At 39.3% G+C, this 20968-nt stretch overlaps 1 protein-coding gene across 6 annotated transcripts in view; it reads right to left on the bottom strand.

Moving 5' to 3' along the window:
- The window catches only part of HDAC4 (histone deacetylase 4), a 3124471-nt gene that overhangs the window by 69757 nt on the left and 3033746 nt on the right, over positions 1-20968 (bottom strand). For all 6 annotated transcript variants that reach the window (XM_044075061.1, XM_044075057.1, XM_044075060.1 and 3 more), the window contains one exon: positions 385-526. In XM_044075061.1, coding sequence (XP_043930996.1) covers positions 385-526 — 142 coding nt within the window. The remainder of the gene's footprint in view (positions 1-384; positions 527-20968) is intronic.

A 20968-nucleotide genomic window follows, 5' to 3' on the forward strand; every position in this document is an offset into this window, starting at 1 on the left:
TATCCAATCCACCTACTGCATATCTTTGGAATGTGGGTGGAAACCCATGGAAACACAGGGAGGACATGCAGACTCCACACAGAAGGCAAAGAATCAAACCATATTCTTCTTAAAACTCCAAAATTAAGTACATCTTTTGGAGGTGCATTTTTTTTAAATTTCTGAATTACTTTTGTATTTAAATAATGCATGCCACAGCAATTCCACTACAAAATCCATTTTTAAATATAAATACATGTTTTCTTTTGGTTGTGGCATTCTCATGTGCTCAACAGAAATATACTCAAGGAACTGGGGAACATTATTTAACTCCTCAGATTTAAAAATATCTATGCATTATGTATTCTCAGAATATGAATGTAACAGGAACCAGAGAATACTTACCTCTTCTGTGTTTGTTTGACTCCTACTGACAAAGAGGCCATAGCAGTCACTGTCTCAGCCTCTTCACTCTCGCACTTCTGTGCCTCAACTAGAGAGAATCCCACTGTGGAGGAATGTCGTTTCAAAGAACTCCAGTATTTGCCTATGTGATAAAAAGGAACTAGTCAGTCAAAATAACTCAGGAGCACCATTCACACTTCACCACCCTGGAAGAAAATCAAATGATTACAAAGTCCAAAGACATCTGAGCAATGGATAAACTGACTTGATTTATTAAATGTAACAAGACTGTGATTAGCACAGGCTTTCTAAACAGATACACATTATTATCATTGCTGTCAACAGTAACAGGATGGTGTGTTACACACAAACCGGAACTTTCCTCATTTGCTAATTGTATAGAAAAATTAGCCTCTCAGCTCAGCAGCTGCATGAGAAAATCAATGTTTGAATGTTATGTGGGAACAGATAAATGCATGGTTGAACAATAACTTCGACCACCTAATTTTTGTGCGTAAAGGTCCTGCATGAACAGGGACAAAATACAGAGTTCATTTACTGAGCAAGTCACTTAACTAGACACTGCTCCCAGGCTGTGACTGAAAAAGGTCCATGAAAATGAGTGATCTACCCTGGAAAACAAATACAAATGAAATAAATAACATGTTCTTATTTGTTGTGTAACAAAGTGACTACAGGTAATAACTACAATCTAACAAGACTGACAAACAAACAAACAAAAAAAAACAGTAAGTTACACCACTGCATTATGAAAGGAGTTATCTGGTGCATATTAAGCTTACTATACCATGAAGAGTTATAAGCCACTGAAGCAGCAGCCAACATATGACAGCTTCAAACTACCTTTCAAAAACCTGACAATTATAGACAACACATAAAAGATAATGGATGCTTCCAAACTCTACACATCCATATCCTTTATCTTTCTCTGATCTTAGACTCTAAGCTTTCATAGCAGAAAATTAAAGGATTTGTCTATGCCAGCTTTGCTGCTGTGAGATTTTAAGGTTATACTAATCATGAAGGATGCAGAACCAACAAGCCTTTTTAAACTTAAATTATATGTTATTTAGTAACCTTTGTAATTAGATAACCATGCTAATAAACTGTTTATATTTTGCTACTCAGCTTGCCCACACTAGATAGTGACTATTTACAGAACAGACTGGGGAAGCATGCTCTAAATATGTTACATAACATACGTCATAAGACATAGTAGAACAATATTTGAATCACACATACCTAACTACTCAGATACTGTCCTATGTATAAGCAAAGCAATAATTAGAATTAACTCTAGCAGCTGTGGGACACAGGGATATGCATTATGCATACTTGTTGTTGTGTCTTTCGGCTTTTCCCGGTTAGGGGTCGCCACAGCTGAACTCCGGTCCGCTAATGATTGGCAGTTGATATTTGCATGCTGAGTTGCCAGCCCTAATGCACAACCTTCAACGAAGGTACGCCCATTCACGCTGTCATAATATTCAACTCCTGAACTCATCTGCCCCTCACCACAACAATGAAGAAATCCTTTATGCCAATCTCAAACTAAACCAAAACAAAACAATCAATGCCATAGGATGCTATTTCCCACCAGGGCAAAATATTACACCCCGAGAAAATCTCCTGAACTAGGCTACCCCAGGAAACCATCACTCTCGGCGACTGATCTATCTGAATCAACAAAAACCCTAAAAATTATACCTTACTTGACTGGATCCTACTCAACAAAGCCCCTCACTCTTACCTAGCAGGCTGCTTACCTGACAGTCTTAGTGACTACTTCCCCACTTATTCGGCACCACACAAACAGTCTCAAGCCCATTATCCACATGCAAATACAGAACAAGTCCAACTTCAACCCCAACTCCTTCAACTCCTCCCTGCAAAAAATTAACTGGTCACCACTAAAATACCTCAACCTAAATGATGCTGTCCACTTCTTCAACAGTACCTTCCTCTCCATCCTAAACACCCATGCTCCTGTAAGAAATGTCAAAATCAGATCCAGGCGTGTCCCATGGTTACAAAAGACCACCAGAACCCTAATGAAATCCAGAGATAAGGCCTGGGAGCACTGGCGACTAACAAAAAATAACTCAGATAGGCAATCATTCCTTGACCTGCGCAATAAAGCCAAAAAGCATATAAAATTAGACAAATCCCTCTACTATAAATCCACCCTAAACTCTACCAACCACAACCCCAAGCAATTCTGGGCCACTTTAACACCATCCTCCACCCAGGGAAGGTTGATACACCCCCAGCCATCCATTCCCCCCTCCTCCAGCAGTATTGCTGAATCCTTCAACAAACATTTCACTGAAACTATAACATCTCTAAACAAACAACACTTCCCTACAACAGCCCCCCTAACTCCTAACCCTAAACCCCCCACTCCTCTTTTCTTCTTCACCTCAGTACCTACCTCCAACATAAAACGACTATTGTCAAAACTTAAACCCACTAAACTCGCAGCTGACAACCTCCCCTCTGAATAGTTGAAAATTGCAGCTGATACACTAACCTACCCAATTTCAATTCTAATCAACCGTTCCATAACAGAAGGCTATGTTCCCATGATATGGAAAATATCCCACATCATTCGCCTCCACAAAGGCACCCCCTCCACCATCCTCTCCAATTACTGCCCCATTGCTATCCTCTCCCCTCTCTCCAAGATACTTGAAAAATCAACACCCAGGTCTCCAGCTACCTCCTAGCTAATAATCTCCTCTCCAAAACCCAACATGGTTTCAGGCCATATCACAGCACTACCTCCACTCTGCTCTCCTTCACCAACACTATACTTCATCACAGAAACAATGGCCTCTTCTCTACTGCCGTATTTCTAGATCTCTCAAAGGCCTTTGACATGGTATCTCATGAGCTACTACTCTCTACTCTCCCCAACTTCTCCTTCTCACAATCAGCCTGCAGCTGGTTCCACAGCTATCTACACGGATGCCAGTAATCAGTAATCTGGGATGATAACCTATCACCTTGCCTCCCAGTTACTCTCGGAGTTCTTCAAGGGTCTATCCTTGGCCCTCTGCTATTTTCACTTTTCACTAACAACCTACATACTGCCACTACACAAGCATCTCTTATACAGTATGCAGATGGCTCTACTCTCATCTGCTCTGCCCCCACTCTACCAGAACTACAACAATTCACACAGGAATCATTCTCTTCTGTAGAAAGCTGGCTATCCAATGCTCAGCTCCTACTCAACCCAAGTAAGACAAAACTTCTCCTGTTCCAACCTTCCAAAGCCACCCAAAACACCCCCCACATTCAACATTCTCGCCAAAGACAATATCATCATCTCTCCATCAGAACACACAAAATTACTCGGTGTAGAAATCAACAACAAACTTAGATTTGACACCTACATATCTCTCACAATAAAAAAAGTTCACAAGAAACTTGGTGCATTATATCGAAGCCGCCAATTCCTAACCAAGGCGGCTAGAATCTCCATAGCCAATTCCCAGCTAATCTCCACCCTACTCTATGCGTCCGCCATACTTACCAACCTTAGACAGACAGACCTACATAAGCTGGATGCTTGTTACAACAAAATTGCTAAATTTGCCACTGGAACCTCCATCATTGTATCTGCCTTAAAGGACTAAACTGGCTAGAACACCCACAAGTCCTTCATTTTAATCAACTCACCCTCGCTCATAAACTTATTAACCACCCCCTTAACATCCCTTCCCTTCAAACCCTTCTCCAACCCTATCACTCCACTAGGCCCCTAAGTTCAAGCAACAAAGATCAACTCACTGTTATCAAACCCAAAAACCCATCAGGAGAAGCCATATTTTCATGTACCATATTTAAACTTTGGAACAATCTTCCATCCTCTATAACTACTCTACCTTCCAGCAGCCTTTTCAAGACTGCACTCAAATTCCACTTAAATTTGCACTGGCTTTGTCCTTGTTCTAATCCAGACTAGCACCCCCACCTTTACCCCCCCCCCACCACCTAGACTCTTAACCCAACTATACTACTGCCACTACTAACCACAGTCAAAATTAGCTAGTTGTCTTTACATACTTTAAAATCTTGTCTGACAACTTTGTTACTAATATTATAATTGACAAGAAACTACCTTAACTTGCAACATTTACTGTATATATTGTTGATAATCAATATCTTGTTATTGTATTAAAGCCAACAACCTGTAATGTTTACTATTGCTGCAACTTTGAAGGTCAGAGCTGTAGACTACAGTCAGACTGTGTGAGGAGGCAAAAGTTGGCCATGCAGTATACCTCCTACAGCACTGTCTTGCTTATGTGACTCACGTGTATGATCAGGTAAGTCTGTAAAATAGAGGAGCCTTAGCTCTTTTTTGGAATGCATGTGACCCTCGGAATTTCTTACTGCAGTGGACAGCTTGTTACATAATACCTGGGTAATGGTGCCCACAGGCTCTACCCCTTGTTTTGCTGACTTTTTTTTTTTTTAGGTATCTTTAGTTGAAGAAAAAATAAGTCTTCCTGCATGCTTAAGAAAAGATCAGCATGTAGGCAATGCAAAAAACATGTTTATTTATCATGTGAGGCAAACTGAACTGAGGGGTACATAAGCCTGCTAATGAGGTAAGCTATCATGGGCTATGCAATGACATCTTAGTGGGGACATTTTAAGATGAAAATTTAACGATTCTATTGAAGGTCATCTCCAATTTTCTGTGGGCATGCCAACATATTGCTGAGTTGTCCAGACTCAACTTCTGATTTAATCCTACCACAGTAAGCACAGGCCTTAGTAAATGAAGAAAGGTGAAATTACATGCTGTGTTGTTAACTAAACTGTTTACTTGAATTGCCAGAATGCTTTTCATCACGACTCATTCCTTCATATTAATTACTCTTAAAGATGTACACCTCACTTTTATTATTGAAAAAGCTGTATACCTCTTAGATACAAATATGCGCTATTACACACTTTATACTTTCATGTCACAGTTAGTTTTATAGTATATTACTATTCAGTTGTAGGACAATACACAGATAATGATCACAACAGACAAAATGCTTATTATCTATACAATTTAAATGTAATGGGGAATATACAGTCCGACATCCTCACATCTGGCTTGCAAGAAGTCTATTACTATACCCTCCAAATGATGTATTCTGTCTCTAGTCCACTTAGTTAACAGCCTTTTACACATGCTAACTGAAGATATCGGTCTGATTTTTAGCAGAAGATTATTCTATGGACAACTACTACTGCACACAGTCGCACTGTGATAACAAAGCCAAGTAACATTTGTTCCTGAGAGGCTGTTCATAAAAACTAAATGTGGCACCTATCACAGAGGCAAATGGTAATTTTTAAAACACTTAATCATCGTAGTAAGAACCCGCTTATGTAAAGAAATCAAGTTTTAACAATCTTGCTGGATAATTAATATTCCCTAAGCCAACAACTGCCTTACTGAAAGTTTTTTTTTTTTTTTTGCATCCTTTCTAGTCTTCTCATATGTCCAAGGTTGTATATACATGCTGATCCACAATAATCAATAATACATCTAACATAAACCATGTACATATTAACAGAACTTCTTTAGTCCTACTGCTAGTAGTTCTAAACATCACTAAGAATGCCATAGCATCTTCTCACTATAGCTAGATTACAATCTAACTTAAATGAACGGTCTAAAAATGTTAAATACAGTCACTGACAATAAGTAACTTTCCATTGGAGATAAATATGGACTCATCACTCACTGCAGTGGAACTGGACGGCAACGGTTATTCAACCATACCGCTCAACCTCTTAGTACAAGAAATCTGGACAAAACCTGACAAAATGGGGGGATGAAAGCCCAAAAATAGGGACAGATTTTAAATACTGCTCTTATAAACTTATGAAGTTGTTAGAGTAACAGAGTTTGTTTTAACATACATTTTCTGAAGGATTTGAAGTCTGAAACTCAAATATGTCATAATTTAGTGACTTCAATCATCAGATCATCCCAGTGACTTAACAGAAAACCACAAATTTTATGAGGAATAGACCAAAAATATAAGGCAAAAATCTGGACAGTCTGTGAAAATCTGTATAGTTGACAGTATGTCTTGAACTGCACTACTTTGGGAAGTGAAGACAGTTCTTGACGTCAGTTCTGAAGTCCTAGCACTCTGATCAGCTCAATACACTTTCAGAGGAATCTCAAACAGCTCAAGCATCAAACCCTCAGTCAATAACTTTGACCTGCTAATTTCTGCAACTGCCTATGATTTCTTACATACAACTGCACATCCTCTCCTTATATAATGCATGATCTCTGACTCAGATGATGGCCTAATACAGATCCTTATATGTGACTTTTCTCATGAAAATTCCCAGTTCAGTTCCTTCAATGACTCTTTTTTCCTTCTTAAAGATGACAACATTTATCACAGTACTGCTTCTGTTTAATCTGTCTTTTCATCAACAGTTCTGGAGTTTGCATTCTCATTTCTGGAACTAACGAACAAAAATTCATAGGCAACTTGGAGCACAATCTTTCTCCTATCATGTAACTATGAAGGTGATAGGGCTACAACTTACAAAGGTGTAATTTTGAAATACTGGTGACTATTTTTTTTTTTACTTCATCACCTTTAAATAACAGACTTTGAATATAAACCAAACTCTCTCTCTCTGTCTCTCTGAGGGTACTAGGCTACTGATGTATGATGGCAGATTTTAGCCTTTATATTTTGTGTACAAATAACCCAGAGACAGGCAGAAGAAGATAAGGTGGGACATTTACATGCTGCACCTATCCATGAGAGACAAGTGTGTTAAACCACAGGTGAAATTCAGGTTACATAAATCAATGGATGAAGATAGTTGCACAGCATAATGCATCTGAGATTATCCAAGTGCAACTAACTCTGGGCAAGACCACAATCCAAATTGTAGCTTGCTACAGACCCCACAACATGCCCCAGGATTCCCACTCCTCATTTCTTGATACACTGGAAAGTATTAAGGTACAACCTAACACCCTAATAATGGGTGATTTCAACTACCCCACCATTAACTGGGAAAACTACTCATGTACCAACTCTTTTGCTCAACAGTTTCTGGAATTCATAAATTCCAATGCCATGGATCAACTTATTCACACCTCCCACCAGGGGCAGCAATATCCTAGACCTGCTCATTACCAGCATGGGCAACTGGTGTTCCACACCAGACGTCAATTCCTCGTTGGTCACCTTAGACATCCACATCCTGCCCCCACCCCCAATTAGGGAAACCACCGTAAAAAACTTCTCCAAAGCCAACTTCACACTTCTAAAGACAGAAGTGGCAAACTTCATGACACCCATGCAGACGGACATTAGAGGCACGATTGCTGAATCCTACACAAATGCACTTTATAAGCACTTACATGAGTGCATGGATCATGCTGTCCCTAATAGAACCAAGATGCTATCCTCCAAAAAAAGGAAGCCAATCTGGTGGTCCTCTGCCATAAAAAAACTCTACAACAGAAGAAAGAAACTGTTGCAAAAAAGAGTAAAATCCCATGACTGGAGGAACTCTCTGGTCAACCTCAGTAAGAAGCTGAGATCCCTCATAATATCCTCCAAAGCTAGTTATGAAAACAAAATTGCCACGGACTCTAAAGACAACCACAAAGCATTCTATAGCTATGTCAAGAATCTCAATGGCAACACTCATATCTCCTCTGAGTTACAGCACAATGGCACTAAATATACAGAACCAACTGATATTGCCAACATCCTGGCAGATAGGTTCAGTGCTAACTTTATCCCCCGCCCTCACCCCCTAGAGGGCCCATCGCTATATCGGAAGAATGCAAAATTCCTGTAATCATGGCTGCACAGGTAAAAAAACACACTCTTCAAAGCCAAGAACACAGCATTCATGGGACCTGACAATATCCCAGGCTGCGTTCTACACGAACTACAGAATGAACTGGCACCCTACCTAAGTTAACATGTTCAATCATAGCCTCACCTCAGGCTTTGTGCCCACTGAATGGCGCACCGCGACAGTTATCCCTCTCTACAAAGGGGGAGCCATGACGGACCCCGGGAACTACCGCCCCATTAGCCCGACGAGCCTGGTCTGCAAGGCCATGGAACGTATCATCATGGAACTCATAAACAAAGACACTGGTAATCTCCAAACTCTGGACCCTACCCAGTTCGGATTTGTAAAAGGCAGATCATGTCTCCTAATTCTGATTGACTTCTTTGAAGCAGTCACCAAAGCCATAGATGAGGGCAAGGTGGTTCACACATCTTATCTAGCTCATGCCAAGGCTTTTGACACCATCCCCCACTCTGGAATTATAGATAAGCTCACAAAACTAGGTATAAATCCCTATGTCACAAGATGGGTTGCCAACTGGCTCACGGACAGAACCCACACTGTGAAAGTAGCAGACTCCAAATCCGACTTCAGACCAGTGACAAGTGGAGTACCACAGGGTTCAGTCCTGAGTCCTCTCCTGTTTGGTATTTATTCTCTGAAGTACAGGCTAAAACAAAAGGTCTTTGGCTAACAAAATTTGCAGATGACTGCAACTAGGAGCCATAATCAAAACTCCTAACGATGTGGACATACTACAAAAGGGCCTCACTGAGACAGATGCCTGGTGTCAAAGACATGGCCTGAAGCTCAATGCCAAAAAGTGTACTGCCATCCCCTTTGGTAAAAACTCTGTACCCATGAACTACCACATAGCTGGTAGTCTACTTTAACACCGAAAATGTGATAAGAGACCTTGGGACACAGATGGACAGTAGCCTCTCCTTTGATAATCACATCACCACAGTGATCAGGAAATCCTTCTACGTGGCTCACCTCATCACAAAAGGTTTCTCATTCAGAAAAAAAGAGGTCATTGCTCCCCTCTACTCATCACTCATTAGACCCATTATAGAGTACAACACCCCTTTTGGTATGTACCTCACAAGACATCTACAACAACTGGAAAGGCCACAGAAATACCTCACAAAGAGGATTACTGGCCTCAAACAGATGCGCTACGCAGACCGTCTCAAAAAACTCCAGCTTTACTCCGTCGCATATCGCCTACTCAGAGGCGATCTCTGCCTAACATACAAAGCTATGTCAAACCCAGAGCTGTTGGACATGCTCCACTTAAAGAAATTCCAATCCCTCCGAGCTACACACTCTAGGGACCTAAACCTTGTCACCACAATAAACAGAACATGCTGGAGGGATAGATTCCTGTCCCAGAGACTTCCCATACTCTGGAACAGACTACCTATCTATGTCAAACAGAGCTCCTCATTAGCACTCTTCAAGAAAAATCTTGTTGATTGGATGGGAAATAGGAAATTCACCCCAGGGATCACTTCTGTGGCTCTGCTCAACAGGGGCACAGGAAAATAATTTTCTTGGGTGACGAAAGCCAGGGTACATTTTTGGCTAGGCTTATATAGACCCTAGGGCCAATAGCCTAGTACCTACCTATGAACCTATAAGATACTTCTGATTATCCTGCCATCCAGATATTATGACATCTCTTGCAAATTGCATTTCTGTACCCTTTCTGGCAGCTGTCTTTGGCTCTGTAGTTGTTCACAGGTAATTAGCAGGCTTGCAGTCCAGGGCCCACTGAGGACCCTAGTTCAAATTTCCAGTTGCCCCCAAGCACTGCCTGGTTAAGTGACTTGCTCAATGTCACACAGTACGCAAATGAGGGCTGAGGGAATCAAACCCTGTGCCACAGGAACTATAGCTCACAGCCTTACTCCTCTCCATCAACTGCCATAATTAATGGAATTGATGTCACAACATCTAGATCTTCTTCTAAAAAGTCTTTTTTAAACTAATATGGATATGCTGTTTAGTATGTCAGCAACTGGATTGTACTACACTTCCACAGCATATTTAAAACTGTCAATAACATTCTTTGAAGTCTAGGAGGTCGTTTTGCAATGAGTTTCTGAATATGCTTTGCAAAGACATACAATCTGTTTCAGCTGTAAAATGTCTTTGATATATATACATTGTGTGTGTGTGTGTGTGTGTGTGTGTGTGTGTGTGTGTGTGTGTGTGTGTGTGTGTGTGTGTGTGCTCGCGCGCGCACACAAGTAAAATAATGGAATCTTGGACATCCTAACACTACAGTTAGCACTTCTTTATCAGTTTGTACATATCTAGTTTGCACATATGTCAATAATATTGATACATAAGCAACTGATTGATCTTATAGCAATATCACTGTTCCTAGCCCTTTTTTGTTTGCTCTCACCTGATATACCACAGGTAATGTGCACAAAAACATTTAGGTGTACCACAGGCACAACTGTTACCAGTCTTTTTACTAACTATTCTCTTAGTTTGTTCCTCAGCTAACTTCATCCAAATCACAGTCTCCTTAAGCAACTTTCTTATAGGTACAGTTATACCTAACAAGTGAGGTATGAACATGGACAGGCAATGTACAATGTACAAGAATTACATCAATGATTGTTTGTCTGTAGAAATGTGAATATTTGTATTTCAGGAATGATACATCAGTTTTACATTTTGCTTTGTTCACTTTGATACCCTGTAACCTTATTCTAACAAGCAGCTTAATCAGTACAATATCATATTGTTTGGTAGAACCCCAGAGTACAGCTTTTTCCAAACCTTCATTTCTATTCGCTATAACTCTTTAATAGATCTATGGAGCCAGTGAAATACCAAAAAAGGAGCCACACATCTGCCGAATGGTGTGTTAAAGGTACAAACTTTTGCACTAGCCTCACGTAAGCTGATTTGCCAAGGTCACAGATGAACATCCAACACTGAAAAGAACTTTGCATTAATTAAACTAGTAATTACTTCTCTCACTGTAGTGGATAACGTCCTTCAAAATCCATTTGTTATGGTCTTGTGGGTCAGTGAAAATGGACTTTGCCTTGCTTCACAACAGTTACCATGTTCATTCTGTAGGTTTAGAATATTTAAAAACACCTACGTGTGCCATACATTTAAGTTTTTGCTTTATTTTTTCCCTTGGAGCTACTGCTACTCTGGACGGTAGATGAATCACTGTCACAGTGTATTATGACAGTCCTATACAATATTTTCCTTCAAGTAACCAGGCCCTCAAATAGATCAGAATAATTTTCCTGAACAGCTATCTTAGATTTAGTGTAATAGAAACTGTGGTCTGCATTTGCAGTGATGAAGATATATAATTATAGTTTGTTTATTCAATTCTAATGCTTTTCTATCTGATTCCATTTGCACCACAGTGTCTTACATATAGGCAGCTGCTAGACTGCTCTACCACAACAAATGTAAGACTTAATATTGATCATTTCTGTGAATTTTTCACTACAAACACAACGATTTAAGCATGCCGTAATCCTGCCTTTCCAAAAAACACCACACAAGGAAACTAAGGACTACAACCCAACTGCTAACCTTTGTTCTCTAACTAAAATCTTTAAAAAATGGTTTACAAGCAATTGTGCGAACGTACAAACAAATGCAACCTCCTCTGTGATGCTTAACATGGTTTTCAGAATTCTTTAGCACAATGACCACCCTTCATAGTGCCACTGGCACAATCTTCAATAATATGAATGATTCCAACCAAACTAACTAGAGAACTGTTCATAAACGTAACAAGGTCCTTTGAAACAGTCAGTTATACTCTACTCATACAAAAACTAGGCAAACTAGACTTTGGAGTTCTGACATTGCAATGTCTCAAAAGCCAGTTCATTAACAGAAAATGTCAGGTCTTCAATACCTCTCTCATTAATCCTGGCACTCTAAACACTGGAGTCTCGCAAGGGTCAGTATTAGGCCATTTGTTTCTCCTCCTCTTCGTTAATGACTTAACCACTGGCTTGGCCAATAGAAATATAATCCTATATGCAAATAAATGGGTCAGTAACAACAGACTACTATAAAATCTAACCCTATGATTTTTGGTTCCACTCAAAAACTTGCACAACTACACCCTGTACTAGTCACAGATAGGCCAAGGGGTACACCCTCCCCATAGTCTCAAAGCTAAGATACCTGGGTATGACCCTTGACCCATCCTTCACTTTTAACAAACAGAGAAATAGTCCTTAATAAAATCCTATCGCAGTTAAGACTCTTCTGCAAAATCTTCAACTTGTTCTCACAACCTACTTGACAGGCTCCAGCCAAAAATATCTTAATTACTAAATTAGAATATGGACTGCTGCTATTAATCCTCCACCTTGTCTCCAATACACACACGTTATAGATTGTTGTCAAAGAAATCTGTAATTTTTTTATGCTAATCAAATGACAAAGATCACAAATGCTCTGGTAAATCTGTCTCACATCCAGGAACCCTGTGTATCACAAAACTTGAGTTACAGGACAAACAAATACAAAAACCATAACAGAAGTGTGAAAAGCTAGTAGTCTCCAGGGTTAAGATACAGTACTGACTTCACTTCTTTATTATTTGTGAAAAAATAAAAATAAAAACACTTAAACATTATACTATTAAGCAACAGTAATAAACAGTCCAAAACTTCCGATGTTAATCCCTCTTCTACGAAGGTACTGAAGAAACAAACTCAGTCTTATTCATTAGAATAACTCGGCTTTAATTTATGACACAAGTAATTTTTTACAATACAAACTGTCTGAAGACATACTTTGAGTTAATTATTAGTCCTGCAATTCAATTTATTTATTTTAATAGTACTCTTTCTGTTTCTTATTTTAGTTTAGATTGTAAAAAATGACTTGTGTTTTTAGTCGTAGGCTAGGCTCATTACTATGTATAAGGTTGTCAATTATGACTTATTATCCTTTATGCTTTTTATGTATACAGTACAGCATCGATTATCTGAACTTCGATCATCTGAAACGTCAATTATCCGAACTCAATCTTCTTAAGAGTTGCATCTGTACATGCATCTTTCCTACCGTGCGGAATTTAACGTTTGTCGCTGCTTCTACTTCGTCTATAACAAGTGAGTGATTGTGTGTGTGTGTGTGTGTGTGTGTGTGTGTACGCGCTCATGAGCGTTTGGGTGTGTAAAATACCCCACTTAGGGACAACTGGTGGTTAGTGTTACTTTGCTCAGGCTAAAACCCTTTACCTTGAGTACAAGAAACAAGGGCCTGAATTCTCTACCCCTACCACCACTTGTGTTTCAAGGAGTTGAGAGCATAGATCTCAACTGTCCAGATTTTCATAGAATGTCTGATATTTTTGGCTCATACTTTTAGTCTGTTCCTCTTAAAATTTGTCATTTTCTGGCAAATCAGTGAGGACTGAATTCACTAAATAATTACAGCCATTTAACTTTCAGTCTTCTTATCTTTTAGGAAATGCATGGTAACACAAAACCTTTTATTCAAACAACTTTCTAAGATTATACAAGCAATATCTAAAATGTATCCCTGGTTTTGGCCTTTGTTCCCCCCCCTATAAATTTTGTTTTTTCCAGATTTCTTGTGCTACAAAGGTGAGAGATATGGTTGAGTGTCAAGTGCATTTTACAAGGAGCTGAGAGCTTCAGGGGAAGAGAAGTTTAGTGCTGCTTATGCCAAGGCTGTTTACAATGTGCAACTGTTGTTTAGCAAATTATATCACTATTGTGCTAAAGTATTTAAAATCACTGTTAGCAGCACAACAGGTGGATGTAGGTTCTACTTCCACAGTATGTAGATGTACTCATTCCCTCCGGTACAGCTCTTTTGAGTGTGTGCCTTTAACTCCCAGTGGGCGTGGCTTAAGCCTTTAAAAAATGAAGTTATCACCTTACAGTTCTAGAAAATACTCATTGAGACAGGTCAAATATCAATACAGTTGTGTTTGCCATCACATATTCTTCAAGACAAAATATCCTGATACCTTGTAAGTAACATGGTTTTGGAATTATTAATGCAAATATGAACAATCAATATTTGACGCCTAGAGGAGCAGTAGGAGTTAACTGCAGAAGACACCTGGAGGAGCACTTGGCTGTAATGAGGAGGTGGATGTTGCAGTCCTTAGTACATCTTAGTAAATCCTGTTTGGTATTGCTTATGCTGTAGTTTTGCAAATAAATATTTAACTACAGTACAATAATATACCTGTATTATATCATTATGTACTTACAATAAATTTGCTTTATTTTTCTTGTTTAATGTTCAGCAAAATGATTTTTAGAAGTTTTTTGTATCCAGTTCAATTCTATGTTTGATTATCAAACTACCCTAGGTCCCAAGTAATTCTGATCATCGATTGTCTACTGTATGTTAGTTTTCCATAGGTTAAAGATGTTATTGAAAAGTTGATCTGATTTAAGTGCAGTTGGTGGATGTAAGTGCTCATCGTTAGGACCAAATTCAAGGAAGGTCATTCTCTAAGCTAGGTGCAAAAGTCTGGAAAAACATACCAGCAAATATCAGAAATCAAGAAAGTCTCACTCAGTTCAAATTAACACTAGAATAACACTAATAATTGCTTTAAAGACAATAGCTAAAGCAGCACTATTTACTATTTCCATAGTGTTACACCTCACCCAGTAATCCACTTACTGTTTGAAATATTTAATGTCTTACAATGTACACATCTGAAAACAAAAAAAAAGGCTCACATAGTGAACAGTCACCAACAACCCTCAACGCACTCTAGACTGTTAGTTCATCACAGAAGTAAATAAAAATGCAGACTCCAGATGTCACATAAAAACGGAGACTTTATAAATACCAAACATAAAAGGATGCCAACTACATAAAAACGGTCAAGCGCTTTTGTCCATTCAAATTTGGACTTCTTTAGAACAGTCTGACTTGCATATAAAACCTCTGTTTATTTAAAAACCATGCAGTCATGTGATGGTTCAATTAGTACATTTAAATTTTTAAAGTGACAGTGTTACATTTAAGAATGTAAAATGTGATTTACCACAAGAAACAATGCAAAAAATACATTTACCAACCTAAAATTACTGTAAAGCAATGTGTGGCAAAATAAATTAATAAAAGTAAAAATTAAGTGAATTAGACCTTGCTCGCCAACCCTTACATGTGGGTGAATTACTCAGACTTGAAAGCAAATAGCAAAAATTCATACTGGATATGTACAATGTAAGTTTAAAATCATTGTATTAGAACCCTTCGCAAACTCTATTTTGGAAGTAGGAGTCCAAATAAAGCTTAACATGTGTTTCTTGGTTATTTCTCTTTATTTATAGTTCCACTGATAGCAGTTTAAGTATTGGTGGTAATGACGTGTGGCCATTTAATCCAGCAATTGCCATGGCATACATCCTGAGTTGCTAAATGAGATCCCTTTTCTATATCTGTGTTTCCCAACTGCCCCCTTTGACACTCTTAGGTATTGTTTCTAAAATACCAAACTTAAACTTTGTAAATGTGGGGCAGGTCTAACTGTATCTACATAAGGCATTGTTCATGTTACTTTTGGCAACTGCATGTAAATGTTCATAAATATGGTCACGAAACATGTCTTTCTATCTTACCAATGTAGAAATATTTACAGCTTGAGCAAACTGCTATGTACACTATTCCTCTTGTATTACAATTCCCATCTGGCAAATGTATTTTGTGAAAATGTATTTTTTAGGTGGTGGTCCAAAGACCAAATTACCATTGTAACAGCTACAAACAAATCAATCTGAGGTTCATGCTGCTCAATGCTAGAAGTCTAAATCTCAAAATGCACTCGCTGGAAGCACTCCTTAAAATGTAGAACATCGACATTTGTGCCGTAACAGTTAGCTCCTCCCTGGTTAGATCCGACCACAATCTAATCACCTTGGAAATCAACATCCCTCCCACCCCACAAGCCCCGCAAAGGTAACCACCATGAAAAACTTCTCCAAAGCCTACTTTGGGCTTCTAAAAACAGAGGTGGCTAACTTCACAGCACCCATGCAAATGGAGAATAGTTGCGTGACTGCAGAATCATACACCAATCCACTGTACGAACACATACACAAATGCATGGATCTTGCCATACCCAATAGAACCAAGATGCGCTCCTCCAAAAAAAGGAAGCCAATCTGGTGGTCCCCTGCCATAAACAAACTCTACAACAGAAGGAGGAAACTGATGTGGAATAAAGTAAAGTCCCAAGAGTGGAAAAACTCCCTTATCAGCCTCAATAAAAAGTTGAGATCCCTCATCAAATCCTCTAAAGCTAGCTATGAAAACAGAATTGCAGCAGATAGAAAAGACAACCACAAGGCCTTCTATATTTATGTAATGAATCTCCATGGCAATACCTAGATGTGCTCTGAGGTACTGCACAATGGTACCTCCTAAATCGAGCCAACAGATATTGCTAGTATACTGGCCGAAAGATTCAGTGCCAACTTTACCCCCCCCCAAAGGACCAGCAGATTGCCAGGCACCCAGTATTACTGCTGCACAGGTTAAATCAGCACTGCCCAATGCCAAGAATACAGCCTCTATGGGACCTGATAACATCCCTGGTTGTGTTCTGCATGAACTACAGAGTGAACTGGCACCTCACCTGTGTGTGCCCTCTTCAATCACAGCCTCACCTCCGGCTTTATACTTAGCAAATGACGCACTGTTACAGTCATCCCTCTCCACAAAGGAGGAGCGACTACAGACCCTGGGAACTATCGCCCCACTAGCCTGACGAGTCTGATATGCAAAGCTATGGAATGCATCATCATGGACCTAACCAAACAAGGATATAGGGAATCTCCAAACTCTGAATCCCATACAGTTTGGTTTTGTGAAGGGTAGATCATGCCTGCTCAACTTGGTCGACTTCTTTGAGTCAGTCACCAGAGCTGTGTGTGAAGGCAAGGTGGTTCATACAGCCTACCCTGATCTGGCCAGGGCTTTTGATACCATTCCCCATGCAGGAATCATAGAAAAACTAACTAAGCTTGGCATCAACCCCTATATCACTAGGCGGGTTGCAAACTGGCTCACAGATAGAACCCACAGTGTGAAAGTAGCTGACTCCAAGTCAGATTGCCAACTAGTCACGACTGGAGTCCCACAGAGTTTGTTCCTGGGTCCTCTCCCTGTTTGGTATCTACTTCTCTGAAGTCCAGGCCAACACAAAGGGACTCCAGCTGACAAAGTTCGCAGATGATTGCAAGTTGGAAGCTATTAACAACTCCCCAAGTGATGTTGACATCCTACTGAATGGCCTCACTGAGACGAACGACTGGTGTCAGAACCATGGCCATAAGCTTAATGACAAAAAATGGATGTGATGAGGGACCTCAACTTTTTGTTGAGGCTGATAAGGGAGTTTTTCCAGTCTTGGGATTTCACCTTATTCTGCATCAGTTTCCTCCTCCTGTTGTAGAGCTTTGTTTATGGCAGGGAACCACCAGACTGGCTTCCTTTTTTTGGAGGAGAGTGTCTTGTTCTATTGGGTATGGCAAGATTCATGCATTTGTGTACGTGTTCGTACAGTGCATTGGTGCATGATTCGGCGGTCATGCAACTATTCTCCATTTGCATGGGTGCCATGAAGTTAGCCACCTCTGCTTTTAGGAGCTCAAAGTAAGCTTTGGAGAAGTTTTTCATGGTGGTTACATTTGCGGGGGGTGGGGTGGGAGGGATGTGGATTTCCAAGGTGATTAGTTTGTGGTCGGATCTAACCAGGGAGGAGTTGACTATTGGAGTAGAGCAATGGTCGCCCATGTTAGTAATGACCAGGTCAAGGATGTTGCTACCTCTCGTGGGGGAAAAAAACGAGCTGGTTCAGGGCACTGTAATTAATGAATTCCAGGAAACATTGGGCAAGTGTACTGGTACATGAGTAGTTTTCCCAGTTAATGGGGGGGTAGTTGAAGTTGCCCAGTATGAGTGTGTTAGGTTGGACCCTAATATTCTCCAGCGTGCTTAGGAACATGGAGTGTGAGTCTTCGGACATTGTTGGGGACCTATAGCAGGCTACGACCTGAATTGCTGTCTTACCCAATGTTAGCTACACCTGACGTATCTCAGATGCGTTATGTTGGGCTACCAGCCTGGAGGTGTGTGCATCCTTTATGAATATGGAAACACCACAGTCTTTGGAGCTTTGGTCCAAGTTACGAGGTCGAAAGGTGTGGAATGAGTTACAGCCTGGTAGTGCAGGGGTGCTTTCTGTTGCCATGAACCAGGTCTCTGTTACGGCACAAATGTCGATGTTCTACATTTTAAGGAGTGCTTCCAGCGAGTGCATTTTGAGATTTAGACTTCTAGCATTGAGCAGCATGACCCTCAGATCACATTTGTTTGTAGCTGTTACGCTTGGAACATAAAAACTAAATTACTAAGTTCCATCTGAAAGTTGACCTTGTTGGAACTCATTCTGGCTGCTCTCACTATTTGACCTTTGAAAATGTTCTTTTTTTTGTGTCTCTCAGATGACAGCTGTTGAAATCCAAATAATTATTGGAAAATGGTTTTCTGTATACCCTTGACCCAAAACACCTGTTCTTGCAATATTTATAGCTTGTTACATCTAAATAGTTAATGTGATCATCAGTGTGAATGTGAGTAAATCTTAAAAATGGGCTAATATTGTTGATGTATGTGATGAATTCTTCCCTTTCTTGTCCTCTCTACCCTTCCAAAGGATCAATATATCATCCAAAAAATGAAGGTAGATGTTCCATTCTCTCTTGAAATCAGAATTTAAGACATACTTCTTTTCCCATTTGTACATAACCAGGTTGGCATATATGGGGGTGCAACTGCACCCCATAGCCACACCTTTGACTTGTCTAAAAAATTCTCCTTTGAATGAAATATAATTACTGGTCAAAATCACCTCCATTATTTCCAAAACAAAGTTAATTAATGAATTTTCTAAGTTTGTAAGCTCAAGTATTGCTGTGTGAAATAACTCCAACACCTGTTCATGGAGTATGAATGTAAATAAATGAATAAAGTCTATTACAGAGAAACTCATTGTGTCACTGTAAAATTATTGTTTAACTTTACTCAAGAAGTCCCATGAGTCTCTCAATATGTACTCAACAGAATTTAAGGCATCTTTCAAAATTAGATCAATAAACACTTCTAAGGGATAAGTCAAACTATTGTGGGCTGCTACTATAAGACGGTAGGGGGGTTCTGAAATGTTTTTGTGGATTTTCAGGATCCCCAAAACTGTTGGGGTAGCAGGGTGCTCAATTTTTAAAAATTCATATAGTTCATGGGTAATGTGCAAAAATGCATCCTCCAAAAATAGTTGTATTTTTCTGTGACCTATATTAATTTCATTTTTGGATGCTGTTTCACATTTTTCTGTATCATGAATGAGTCTTACCATGTAACTACTATAATACATTTTAACCACAATAACACCCCCCCACTTTGTCAGGCTTTATAATTCTTATCAAAGTATTGTCCCTCAATGTTTTCATGAATCTATATTCTTCCTTATTGAGGTTAAAGTACTTTTTTTTTGAGAGTGTAATAGCTTGTGCACTTTATTCATACAAACTTTTTCAAAAGTGGCTGTGATAGGATGTAGTGGAAGGCTAAACGTGCTTCTTTTTCTAAACAGGTGTTTAGGCCTGTTGATATCATTGGCTGAAGCCTGTTCCTTGAACTTAATTTGAAATTTTAACTTTCTGGTGAATAACTTTAATCAGTAAATCTGGTACATCTACTTTATGTGAAGGACCAAGCTTGAAGCCTTTTTTAAATAAAGTAAAATGGGTTTCTTCAATTTCCAACTCAGTGTAGCTGAAAATATTAAACCCTTGGTATGTTAGCATATGTCCTCCAAAAGTAGAAATAAGCTCTTCTGTGTGTGTGTAACTGGGGGGTTTTACTTATTGCCTCAGCTGTTCTTCCTCCAAAATTTCCCCCTCCCTCTGTTCCACAACTCCTTCAGGGTTTGTGTATATTCTAAAAACTTCTGTTGCCTGTTTCTATTGCCAATTCTTTCTGAATACCTAAGCAGAGGGAAACTGTATTCAAATACATTATTAGAATCACTTTCATGTTGTAATGAATTGTACCCCATTTCCCTATCACCCCATTGTTGAGCCTCTTCTTTTTGGTTGGCAAAATACATCTGTGTTGTTGAACCACACTGACAATTACTGTACTGTATTACTTCACTGCTTTGCACATGTAAGTACTATATTGCTTCAACTGTGTGTTAACTGAAATTACTATATGGATATTAATTGATTTTAAATGTCTGCTAATTGTCAAGGTCATGGCTGAAATGGATCTGTTGACCAACACAACTACCAGTTATCAAAGTTCATAACTAAATTTATAAATAAATGCTACTGTCTGCATATATCCCAACATTTCTCTCACATACCATTACAATCACTGTACTGCTCATTTAGTTCTGTTTCAACTAGCATTGCATAAATTGTCTTTATTGTGCCTATAAACAAACACATCGCTATCAGTTTCATTGGTTTGCTTTAACTGAGACCGCACAGTTACTAGTTGAATTAAGCGGCCTTTGTACAACTTAGTTTTATAACTGCAGTACAGATAAATTTGCTCCAATGTCTTCAGTTTATACCCTGAATAACACAAAAGTACACAAGCAGACTTGCTTGCAGTTTAACAC

The sequence above is a fragment of the Protopterus annectens genome, chromosome 6.part0 (genome assembly GCF_019279795.1).
Source record: "Protopterus annectens isolate FY-2018-M chromosome 6.part0, PAN1.0, whole genome shotgun sequence".
NCBI classification, from domain to species: domain Eukaryota; kingdom Metazoa; phylum Chordata; order Ceratodontiformes; family Protopteridae; genus Protopterus; species Protopterus annectens.